Raw genomic sequence first — 12,973 nt, 5'->3', positions numbered from 1 at the left:
CTGTTTATATTACGCACGGCCCGTTTTACTTGTTTTTCAATGTTTGAACCGTCCGCTGGTAAAACGTAGGCCGAGTCACCGATCTGAATGTCTTGCAGACCCTTTACAATCTTGGCGACCTGCTCAGCGTGAACTGCCGAATGGCAACTCGAATCGTCTCGGACTCGTAGTTGCATTACTTGAACAACCGGACGTTCGGAATCTGCCGATGAAAAAGACGGCACTTGCCCTTCCTTTGGAACGGAGTCGACTGCACTGCCTCCATCCATCGATCGAGCGCTTTCACAGGCCTGCAGAGTGTCGGATGAACTTTTTTTCGCAGCCAAAACGTCCTTCCAAGGTTTACCTGGTGTCAGGTTTCAATATTTACCTTCTGATGTTTTGTCCTCATCGGTCATGTGACTCACCTTCTTTCCGGCTGTTGTCCAGAACACTCAATGCCCCGGTCACGACGTTGTCAATCATATTCTTGGCGAACGGTGCCACGGAATCTCTGTCGCGCCTCGATGGCGAAAGGTCGTCATTCGATCTCTGAGTCAATAGTTCCTCGTCTGCTGTCAGAGGGTGAGGAAAAGTTTTCATCTACACTGATTAGAACACTCGATACTTGCAAACATACAGATACCTGTGAGTAATTGGTCCTTCAGTAATCCATGCCCCAAGTCTGATTCTGACATTTTCTTATTTGTTGTGTAACATGAGGCGTGGAATATATTGGAAATGACGCGCACAGTCTCAGTTGACACTTGATTCGTCTTTTATTTTCCAAGCTTTGAAATTGTCTTGAACCATTACTCCATGATATTTGTCGACTGATTTCACCCGCTCCAACTTCAAACCACTTGCACTTGACGTTTGAGATGTAGTTTTCACAACGTGACATGCATCCCCGTTACATCACTGATTCAAGAAATTATAATATGACAGAGAAACTTTCTTGAAGTTCCACCAAAAAGTGGATCCAACGTCTTCGCTAATGACGAAATATATCGTGTTTCAAATGTCCAGTGTAATGGTAAGCATTTACTCAGCTATTAAATCTCGCCTTACTTACCATGCTCGATCTTATATACATCGATGTTACTGCCCAAGGTTCGATGTCCAGTCACTGTGTGGCCGATTCATTCTTCGCGGTGTGTAAAATGGATGAAATGCAGAAAAGAGTCTCAGCTCTTGCACCAGGGTTGTCTAAAACCGGAAGACAACAAGAAACTGGCATCCGAGAAATTCAGGCTGGAGAGAATGTGCAAGTCTTCTTAGAGGTCGAGGTGACTGAAAGTATTTACGCCGCAATATCCGGGGAAAGGGGCCATCCCGTACAGAATGGTGGAGTGGTCGAGGTCACCATTATCCGTCCGGAAAATGTCGAAGCCTCGAGCACTGACGAAGCGGCGTTTAAGAAGATGAGGAATTCCAGTCCCGAAAAGTTATTTCGAAGAGAAGTGACCAGTGCTAGTGAACGACGGTTTATTCCTCGTCTGGACAACCGACAAAACAAGAGTTTTACTGTAGAGAATCCGGTCCAAGGGCCGTCGATAAACATTGGAGAAATCGTTGGTGATCTACCTTCAAGGTTGAGGCTTAATCCGCGGGCAATCGAGTCTCGTACGTCTCTTATTCAAGTTCGTCACGGTGATCATTGCCATCGACCGACATCTGGCGCTGATATTTCGCGGCCAAAAATTGACGGTGGAACCGCAATCGCGAGAAACAATATGCAGAAAACAATGCCCTGTGTGAATTCTCTTGTTTATCGTCATTGTCTCGATGAAGATACAGCCGTTGATACTCATCGCCGAAAATGCCCACTTGTAGAGATAAGCGCTGCACGGAAAATATTCGAGACTTACTCGATGGAAGATAAGCACAATGATTTTGACATTATTCAAAAGACGTTGACGGAGTGGGGTTTGGACGAGGAAAGAATTTCGGATATGCTCACCAACGAAACGTCAGGATTAACGAGGTGCGAACACTGTGGAATCGTCAGTCTTAAGCGGGGAAAAATCTCGGTATCAAGAAGCGTTGCACAATTTTCAGGCAGTACTGAGGAACATTCTTTGACCCGAACTACGAACACGTACGACGGCAACGTTGACACGGTCACGAGCTGTGATCAAATGTCACGGGAGAAATCCAAAGCAAGTAATACCGAGTCGAGAAAATATTCCAAGTCTTCAACGGGAGATGAAATTCGAAGGGAACAGATCTCGCCAGAAGTTAAAAAATTCACAACCTCTGAAAATTGTGGCACCCCATTAGCTCTGGATGGACTAACAAAAGGTGAATACGATTCCATGTTCGAGAATGTGAAGTTATCTGATGTCAGTCGGAAGAAACTGTTGCAAAATATCAGTGTTGCGCATAATTTGTCGCAGCAAATTATTGTTAACATTGCAGGAGTACCTAACCGAAATCTTCCCATCCCAGATCGAACCGAAAGCATTATTGACGTCAATCGAGGAAAAAACTCATCATTATTCAGCAAATATCCTAATGCTGTGAACGTACCGGTACACAATAATAGTCATCTGCCTATGGACTCTGGAAACAAGAAGTCAAAATTGTCAGTATTTTCGACTAATATTCTTGCGAAACTCGAGAAACAAAGTTCCATTAGGACGAGTGAAGGGTCTGCCATTGATGGAAAAAAATCATTGCCCTTGCAATGGAAAAATAAACACGCCGCTGTTCCTTTGAAAAGTGACAAGACCGAGACTCTGTTGAACACTGATCATCGCAGGGCATGTAGGAATCGGGCATTGCTATCAGAAGATGTTCAGGAAGGCTTGCAGTTCGAGTATGAAAATTCCAGTGATCCTGGAGAAAGTCTTGTTCGCCCTTGCGCTGATTCCTCGGAAGATCAATTATCTACCGATTGCGAATGTTCAGGAAACAACCAAGTCCGTTACAACTGTAACGATCAGAGATCGCTTCGTAGTGCGAGGAATGGGAAATCCAGGGAGATTAGCGCATCGATGAATTGTGTCTACAATTATTCCGCTCCATCGGTTTGTTTCGCCCGAGGGACGTTAGCTGGAAATAATGATTCCGTGCCAGACAATCACTTAGCAGATAACAATTCACGTACCCAGTGCAATGAGGAGAGCGAAACTACCGCGTTCACTTCAAGTTCGTCTGAAAATGTAATCCGAAGATTGTGGGCTGATTCTCTCGCACAACTTCCGAGGATTGAACGCAACGACGAGTCGTCTGTTGATGCAATTCGAAGTATCAGGGAGCAGATCAATAGAGCGATTGAAAGTTGCGTGGATTATACTGTTGTTTCTGAAGACAAACTCTACGACCATGTAAGCTCATCGAAATCACATCACAATACCGTACCGCCAGATACGGATTTCATCGCCAAACAGTTCCAACGTTTCAAGAACACAAACTACCCTCATTTTCCAACTCACGAAGCTACACGTCCAACCAGTTCAGTAGAAACTGATCGTTGTCAAGTGGGAAACAACAAAGATTGTTGTACAGCATCAACATTGGATAGCAAGATGAAAGAATCTCAACGCAAAACATCTGATTACAAGGAAATGCTTCCGGCTGACGATGAATTTAAGTTGATGACTGGGTTCACGGAAAATACTATCAATGTATTGGATGAACATAGAAAACTGAATATCGCACGCGATAAACGCTGCAGAGATATTGCCAATAACGATCGTCTGCAAACAGCGGACACTTGTGAACATAAAAATATTCGTAACAATGTAAAACTTGTTGAGAATGTAACTGCTTGTGAGAAACCTTTGAAAGAAGAATCAAGAGCGTCACCTTCGCAAAAGAATTTTTATACTTCAAAGGGAAGTTTTTCTTCGATGAACAACAAGGATAAAGCGGTGACCAGTATGAAACAGACGAAAGCGTTTGACGAGTTCCCAAAGAATAGCTTGCAAATGACTTACAAAAACCCAATTACAGTAACATCGTCTGGTAGTGAATACAGCGTTGAGGATCAACGGAAACTTGACATCCGTCAACGGTCATCGTTTAGCAGAAAGCTCGAAAGCGTTTTGCAGCTCAGAGAATCGGAGAAGTTCGAGCGACAGATTGCATACGACGAAATATCATCAAGAGAAATCAGCAGTGATGGCAAAGAGAATCTTGAAGCAAAAGCTCTGCCTATGTACAGAAAAATTCTCGAAAGCAAAGACGAGATGGACTGGGAGGATTTTCAACAGCTCGTAGGAACTCTTCACCCTAGCCAAAGGGAACTTTGGTCCGATATTTGCAAGGCTGTTAGTAACGAGGCTAGAAGAATTTCAGGAGAAACTGGAGCCTCCACGGAAGTGTGCATCGAGATCAACCCCGTACTTACAAGTGAGATGCTAGGGTGTGACGAGAGAAGCAGAGTGAAAACTTCTGAAAATGAACTAAGCTTCGAAATAGACATGGTTTTGAGCGATTCCGAAACGCCTGTGAACCAGCAATCGAATTGCAGTCGAGAAACTTCTTATGAGTATGAAAAGTGCGAAGAAATCCCGCGAATATAACCATACGGTCATATTTGTTAACTTGAGAGTCAGTTTTATCTTTTGGAGTCGGAGTCTTAAACACGCCATCGGCAAATCAAACCAATCCACCACATCATCGTAATTTCCCTGATTGAAAATATTCGAGTATCCTGTATCATATACAGGGTACAGTAAACTCTGTTGATCGAACGTATCGTATGAATAAATCCATTTGTCAAGTCCCTACATCAGGATTATTAGATCATATTATTAGGTATATTGCAGGTGCGTGTATAAACTTTAAGGTCATCGGATGAAAATATTGTTATTCCATACATGCGAAACAATGTCCGTCGATGGATTCTCACACATGAAATGAACCTCAGCAAGTACTTGTCGATGAATTTTGTTTCCCTCACTTGCTTCTACACCTCGGTAGCAATTGAACCCAGGTTGCGGCGATAAAATCTCAGATATTCTAGCGATACATACAAGAATGGATGTTCCAAATGTTAGAAGCCATTCGTGCGGCAGAAAAACGACTTTCGATAGTTGGATGAAATTGAATTCGAAACAATCGTCACCTTGTTAGTGTATCAACAACGACGATGAAGCGCAAAATTTCCTCATCCCTACAGGGACATCATACAGGTACCAAGGAGACTGTTGAGCATTTTTGTGATCTGCTCTGCACATGCTTAGCCAACTGATCGAAGAAATCATTCCTGCACTGTCTCGACGGGGTTGAAGAAGGTGGGTGGTGGTCCATCGGGCAGAATCCCGGAGAAATCGATGGGCGACGGCGCGTTGGTGTCCTAGTTTCCATAGCGTCGCGCGCACATTCCTCTCATCCTCGTCTTCGTCATCGTCCTTGTCCTCCTCGTTGAGCACTTCGCACCGTTTCATTCCGTTCTGTTCCGTCTCCTCGCGCTATCGTTCAGTTAAGAAATTTTCTGTTGCTCCTACCTGCCGCTGAATCTCAATGCAATCAAACTTTGAAGATGCCTAAACCATTCACTCTCGTGAGTCTTACATTACCCTCCGTTTATCACTGTTTAAACATATTTTTCCCAGACTTTATAAGTGATAAATCCGGTTTACTCGTTTTAACGCAGGTTCATAATCACCACCGTAATTTCGTTATCAATTAACTAAAAGAATAGATTGGAACTAGCGGGAAAGAGGAAAAAACCGCGGTCGTTTATTCAATCGTTATTTATTATTTTAAACAATATCCAATCGCATGAACTATTACACCGAATTCGAAATAGAGCAAATCATCTGCGAGTTACTGAAAATGTGTGTCACACATATAGGTGGCTGAATAACGTCTGTGATTGCTTCGGATCCGGTCAGTGTTACGCGATGAATGACTTTTCTGAACGATGAATTAAATTTCCTCGAAATTCCAGCATTCGTGCCGGTGCCCAACTCGACTCTAGCATAAATCGACGAAAATATTTTCAAACCAATTCCGGTTATCTAATTCTTTTTGATCTAACAAAGCGTTATGCGCAATAATCATTGTCCAACGAATATCACGTTGCGTAAGGTAATTCTATTTACTCGTCGCTCCTCGTCGCTTCGCCCCCGTCATTTGCCTAATCGACTCGACAATTCCAGCTATAAGGTAACCGTCAGAAAATACGAAAGATTATCTCCGAATTTAGTACAGTCGTTCAGTTTCGAATAATGGTACGTACGCGATTTGTAACTCGGATTTATAAACAGATCGGTATGTTGACGCTTAGCTGGGCGTTTATATGCGTATTATCCGATATCTGAGCAGAGCTGTCGCGCAAATTTTGGTTGGTTCCTGGCGGCGAATCCATTCTTATCAGCTGCAGCCTCCGCTTAGGGTAAGAGGATCAGGAGCAGTTAGGTGACTTAAGGTGTGTACAACGGAATCATGACAGGAGGCATTATTATTTTCACCGAGTATCGTGGTATTTATTGTTATTGATAAAACTTTGACCGAGTGATGCGACCCTTAATTAATTATATCGATAGTAAATTCACTATCCGACATCGGGACTGTGTAATCATCGACTCGCCTTGAGTGGTATGGCTCGGTTTATTGAAAACTAAACATCAAAGCTAGAACTCGGGACCAATCAACACGCATTTCCTCTTAATGAAGGCTAAAAGCTTCAGGAGTCCGTGGGTGGATCAGATGACTCTATAAATAGGCGAACGAGACCGGCGATGACAATGGTCAATCTAAATGCTTTTCGTCGGGTAATGAAAGCTCGGGAAACCCCGGATATATACTATTACGAACAATAATACGAGGTATTCGGACGCGTGAATTATCCATGCAAAATACTTCTATTTCTCACTTCTGTGTCAATCACGCCATCTTAAGAAGGCAAAATATATCCACACGTTATGCGAAGCGTCAATAGAACCGGTTTTACAAGTCAGGAACTCGAGACAATGGTCAGACAAACATCGCCCTCAACAACGAAAATTCGAAATTTGAATAACGATAAATCAAAAAAAATTTTACCATTTTATGGCATGGAAATATATGTTACAAGTTAGTCTAATAGTATAAATAATTTCATACGCATAATACAGCAATCTTTGATCCAATTGCGCAGTGTACTTTCCACTATTTTCATTGAGTTTACGGTGGGGATGATTGGTGATCAATTATAATACATTCCAGAGTACAGTATGAGATAAATTCCGAGTGGCAAACATGGAAAAACGCCGGTCCATCGATGACAGCTTGCATGATCAAGCCTTGCCGATTCCAATACAGACCTTTCTCTGGAGACAAACAAGGTGAGAATGATATTTTCTTAACGGTTTAAATGTTTCAAACAATTTATATTTATTTCGAATCTTCATCAACAAATCGTCGTATTAAAACTTGATCTTCCTTAGTCCGTTCATACGAGCCAAGCTTGGAAAACTCCATGAAGCATCATGTATGGTAAGATGCACGCTACGTATATTTCAGCGAAAATGTAAACATTTGATCGAACCCTAATCGACATGTTCTTGTTAAAATGTTAAATAAATTTAACAGACTAAAAATACTGACACACGCTTATGTTTATATACATACAATTGAAAAAATGCTGATAAATTATAGACGATAGCATCATATTGCTTGCACTTGATATTATTGCTGGTAACGTGTGCTTACTTCCAACGTTGCGTAAAATGTGATTTTATTTCCTACAATGCCGATTATAATTTGAGAGATAGCTATCGATCGTTATTTTTTTTAAAAATATTTTCTCCCACCTCATTATACAGTCATCGATGGACTTATTAGAAGTAAAAACTGGATCCGAACTGTATCTTTGAAACTTGCAATCATTTCACGACATCTGAAACGGTAAAATTCTTAACGGATTATTGTATTAAATTCTTATAATTCGATTAAAATTAACTTTTATATACGTTTTGTTCCGATGTTATTTTTCTTATGTTAATTTTACTGAAAAATTTTAGCCTTCACCTGTCACAACACACGTTTCAGCAATAACTTATAGACCATGTACGCAGAAAATGAGCAACAGAAAGGCAAGCTAGTTAAATTGCACTGCGATAAAAGTAAAGATAAAAATCCCATACAAATTGGGAAGCATCGTTTAAGCAATTTGATGGTGTTGTGTGATTCTATGGCTGACCCCTCATGGCTGACACCTGTACACCTACGTTTTACCCTGTGCCTGACTTGCACTAACAAAAAACTACCCTCTCCACCATGTGGCCACCTCCAATCGTCACCTGTCCGCAGTTCTGTCAACGTGCGCCCGGCCATCATGTAAGTTAGCTTTGCTCTGCTTTTTATCATTTTGTGGCGTGTGAATACTTACCCGCTTACCATACCGTTATGACTCCTTCCAAAATTTAGTTTCTGGATTTCTACCGTTAGCCTTTGAGACGTGCATGTTATGAGTAAATTATCTAATACGTGTTGAATCCTTGCCCCCCCCCCCCCCCAGTTTCATGAACAGCTTCATTGAAACTAGATCAACAGTCTGAATAAAACCTTGAAATATTTTGCATGTTACCTGTTTAATGTGAAAACAAATATTATCTTTCCTCGAACCTTGCGCTCCACAATTTAGCTACAATCGTAACGCTTTTCGTAAACATTACAAAACTATGTAGCCGTGTATTCAAATGTGTTTCTAGATCTACGGGGTGTTGGTGTAGTAAAAATACTCCAAATTTCTTTATATGAGAATTCACTACTGAAGGCATGTGGGAACTTTGTTCGAATAAATCAATGAGGTTCCATAGAATTTCTGTTTGTATCATATTCGTGTACATATTTACATATACTCCTTAAAATGCGTACTTTTCGCATTATGCCACATGTAAAAGTACTAGTCTCTTCTTATTATTGCTGATGTTTGCTGTTGTTATTTATTTTTTTTTTTTTGCCAGTTTAGAATCTCAGATGTATCGGTCAGTGTTTGATCAATATTGGAGTTTTTAAGTTTTGGCCAGTGAAGGCTGACCTGCTTTAGGGTATTCTTCTCCATTTCTTATAATATCCAAGGTATTGTGTGTTCGACGCGTGGTAGAAAAGTTGTCAGTATCATTTCACGGTTTATCACTCCATACAAAATCTTACATACCTTCATGTTATGAAACAAGTTTTAAATCGTATATTTTTTATAAAAAGTAATTGACTGCTGTAAGTTTATGCATAATGTTGAAAGTTATAGTTGCGAATCTATTTGTCATGTGACGTATTACCTGTACCCTTCTCCGCCAACCAATTACACAAATTCATATCGCATGTTGCGTGTGTCGGACATTACCGCAAGTTTTAGTTACAAAAAGTAATAACTGTTTATTAATATCATACTTAAATATTTTTTAATCATAAGGGCATTCTTCTTACAAAATCTCAAACCTTCATAATACCTATTACAAAAATTCAACGTATTAATTGTGCTAACATCCAGGAAATGAAAGAAGCGTGCAAGGTAAGATCTGATGAATGAATATAATTAATTAATATACGTAAAAAATAAAATATTCCTCATGTCACTCGCTAATTCCTTCGACAGTCCTTTGAGAAAGTACTCGTACAGAATTTACGCTTCGGACTCTCACCGTCTTTGACTGATGCTCTGGGTGCCGTACCCCGATGGCGTCTCATCCAAGCTGCTCTTCCACACGTCCTGCATGCTGCAGCAAACCTTTTGCACAACAGGTAATTCAACCTTTTTATCACTCGGAGAGGTAAAATCTTTTTCAACTTTGAATGGAATTATAAAATGCACTGATTTTCTTATCACAGAAAAGATACCAATCTCCAAAGTCTCGGAACAGTTGAGACAAAGCTTCTCTATACTTTGCACTGGATCATTTTGGACGCTGCTGAAGAATGTGCAGACGCAGATGCCGAAGCTGGAATTTATCATTCCAATCCATTCTATTACTTGTTCTCTATACCAACAATGTCGGTTAGTTCAATTGGTGTTATCTCATTCCAATGACGCCAACAATGCTTGAATGACATTTTAAAGCTCGACAATGCCTCTTTATCGTTTTACAGTTATTTGTTTATCTTTTCGCCCCGATCTGTAACCACCTAAAGGAGTCAGACTTTACTACCAACTTCCGTCTAGAGAACGGTCTCAAAATGTGGACTGCGCTATGGGAATGTCGACATCCTGATACCCCTTGTTTCACAGCGCATTGTCGTCCAAAGCCACGAGCACTATGGACTCGTTCAATGAAGATGTCTAAACACAATCAACAGTTTGACGACATATTCTTAGCAAGTAAGTCTTGAAGCTAATTAAACTAAAAAACAGCTATTGATGATAATGGGGAAATGCATTTGTTGTTTAATGTATAAATGTCGATGACTCATAGCGTACGATTATTTGCATAGAAAAAGGTACCACTGAAGAATTTTTAGACACAGAAAGTCCGCCGAGTCAATCAGCTAGTGTGTGCTTTTCTGACCAAGGTGCTCCCCCATCAACCAAGCAGCCGGATGAAGACGTGAGTTTAATATTTTTCAGAAATACGTACAATGCTTTACATAAACGCTCAATATAATTATGAAGTGCAGCTTGTATGAAATCATGTTTCGCTTCTTGTCTGGTCAGCAGAGTAATTGGGTCTCTTCACCGAAAGATACAGTATTTCCCGAAACAATACCCGAGGAAAGTTCAAGCACCGAAGACGAACATGTGGTAATTTCAAGTGACAAATAATTCGTAAAATATATTTTAATAAAAATCGGTATTACAAAATGACCGTTTGGCTTTGTCTAATCGCAGGTAATATTCAGATTGCCATCTCTCACAGAGTCGGAGAAAACTATGGACGGTGTGAAAGAGGTGTCAACAATTTTTGCTGTATGTACAGATTTACTTATAAAGAAAATCGATTGAATTCACGCACAATTCTCTAGTCGTCAAAATAATATCTACTAAATATGATCTGATCTCGTCCCGTAGGGTGAAGCCAGCATTTTTCATGTTGCCATGGGCCGTACGACTAACGCCTTCAAATCTACCATGACTATAGAACAAGTCACTGCAATATCGGGCTTAGACGCGAAACAATTTGAAACGAAACCTTTCATGCTAAAAATGGGGTTCGTAGCTTAAATAATTGGAAATTTATGCTGTCCTAGGATTACAATATTCATCCGGTAAAATTGATGTGTCGAACTACGCAGGAACGTGAAAATTTATTCATTTACATGTCTCACAATTTACTTGTTCAGATCGTTAGACAAGGACTCGGTTGATAGTTCTAAAATCATGGGAACTGCTCCAAACTTTCATGGCTCGCCTACCACTCGATCTACAATTCGAAATGGAGGCCATGCATCAATTGTTGATATTTGTGCAGCAACGTTCCTTGATGTGGCTGTCCTCAGATGTCTCTTTGTTGCGCAATGGCAAGAAGAGGGTGTCTTTTGGGCTCTTCAGTTTCTGTATCATCGGTAAGAAGTGAAACCGAATCATGCTTACGTTCACTACTCCGATGAGAAGTTTTGTAACTTCAGAAGCGGAATCGGTTGCGTGATATTTGATTGACAGAGGTTTTTTTTTATCAATATTTTCTAGGCTTCGAGAAATCAGCGAAGAATCTTACACACAGCAGCAGCCTCGGCGACGAAGCAATTCGTTACCGATTCCAAAAATCGAAGTATCAATCTACCAAAGTCCGGAGAGTAACAGACGCGAGGAGGCTAAGGATTTCATAGAAGTACCAGAACCCAAAGACGTTTCTATACTTGCAGGTAACTCTCACACGTTATATAAATTCGATTGAAACTGTTTCTATTTCTCCATAAGACCTTGCTACCTTTTCAGAATCTCCATACGCTTCAAAGTTGGCTGATTCAAGCCACACTCGGCGTGCCAGTGAGAAGGTTAAAAAGCGTATGAAAATGGCCGATCTCAAAGCGTTTGTTGAAACTAAACTGCTTTCGAAGTCTGAGAAAACTTTGGAAAAAATAGGCCAAGATGAACCGAAACCATTTTTTGAACAGGTATAAAGAGGATATCTGAATTTTCTACGGTTAACGGCTTATGTGAGATTTGTCTGAAACCTTGGTAAAAATAGTGCGTGGGGAAAGCTCGTGAATTAACTTGCCTGACGGTTGAACAGGAATGTCATAGGAGCCTGGACACAGGAGATGATCATCTGACTAGACCGGCGTCGACGTTTTCGAAAATATTCGATGCAAAAGATGTAGACAGAATAAAGCATCCAACGAATTTAATTAAAGGAAAAAGCATGCCCAGTTTGAGGTACATAGCCACAATATTGAATTTTAATCTGCAATTATTTACAGACAAATTACGTGATACGTGCATAAAATTGAAGAAACGAGACTCCCAAAATCCCCAGAATTTTTAGAGGAAATCAATTAGGTAGTTGTTATTTCACAACTTGCAGTTAGATAAAAACTGAACAAGTCTTTGACCATCATTCTACCTTGACTACTTCTATAATTCATTCACCACATTCTGCGGAAAATATTAATTTTTTCATTGATAACTTTAATTAGGCGTTTCCTTGCCTGTCAAAGATTAACGCACTTTCTGAATGTAGAGTGAATCTTTACAAGCTTTTTAAAGTAATACCCTACATATGAGTCAAGTTTGTCTACGCTCTCCTTTCGTGCATTCGTAAATGACCATTTCAATGAAAACTTACCTGTACGTAGTTTCTATAGAAAGATCATTCTTAAATTTATTAAGTCTACCTGACATAGCTATATACTTTATCCTTTGCTAGAAATACTTATATCGTATAGAAGGCATGATAATAGACTATATTCATCTTTTTACAATAACTATCTTATTCAAGTAGGCATCAATATTACTTTGGTAGGTTCGTCAACAGTATACATGCATATCTTTCACAATCAGAGTACAAAATCTTAACGGTAGTAAAACATACCTGATATTTTGTATGGAAATTGAGATACACATTGTGCATGGCAATAACTTACATCATATACCTGGTTAATGAAAACAATGTAGGGC

General features: G+C 40.2%; 1 protein-coding gene across 1 annotated transcript in view; it reads left to right on the top strand.

Moving 5' to 3' along the window:
• The first annotated feature begins 5,371 nt into the window (after positions 1 to 5,371).
• The window catches only part of unc80 (unc80, NALCN channel complex subunit), a 26,510-nt gene continuing 18,908 nt past the window's right edge, over positions 5,372 to 12,973 (top strand). The window contains exons 1-16 of the mRNA XM_046613800.1: positions 5,372 to 5,494; positions 7,144 to 7,262; positions 7,365 to 7,413; positions 8,230 to 8,256; positions 9,413 to 9,433; positions 9,518 to 9,663; positions 9,751 to 9,916; positions 10,009 to 10,237; positions 10,351 to 10,463; positions 10,571 to 10,657; positions 10,745 to 10,822; positions 10,925 to 11,064; positions 11,197 to 11,418; positions 11,543 to 11,718; positions 11,792 to 11,970; positions 12,090 to 12,232. Coding sequence (XP_046469756.1) covers positions 7,177 to 7,262; positions 7,365 to 7,413; positions 8,230 to 8,256; positions 9,413 to 9,433; positions 9,518 to 9,663; positions 9,751 to 9,916; positions 10,009 to 10,237; positions 10,351 to 10,463; positions 10,571 to 10,657; positions 10,745 to 10,822; positions 10,925 to 11,064; positions 11,197 to 11,418; positions 11,543 to 11,718; positions 11,792 to 11,970; positions 12,090 to 12,232 — 1,862 coding nt within the window. The 5' untranslated portion in view covers positions 5,372 to 5,494; positions 7,144 to 7,176. The remainder of the gene's footprint in view (positions 5,495 to 7,143; positions 7,263 to 7,364; positions 7,414 to 8,229; positions 8,257 to 9,412; positions 9,434 to 9,517; positions 9,664 to 9,750; positions 9,917 to 10,008; positions 10,238 to 10,350; positions 10,464 to 10,570; positions 10,658 to 10,744; positions 10,823 to 10,924; positions 11,065 to 11,196; positions 11,419 to 11,542; positions 11,719 to 11,791; positions 11,971 to 12,089; positions 12,233 to 12,973) is intronic.

The sequence above is a fragment of the Neodiprion pinetum genome, chromosome 1, assembly GCF_021155775.2.
Source record: "Neodiprion pinetum isolate iyNeoPine1 chromosome 1, iyNeoPine1.2, whole genome shotgun sequence".
NCBI lineage: Eukaryota > Metazoa > Arthropoda > Insecta > Hymenoptera > Diprionidae > Neodiprion > Neodiprion pinetum.
The sequence above is the reverse complement of the archived record's forward strand: the minus strand, read 5'-3'. Positions and strand labels throughout refer to the sequence as shown.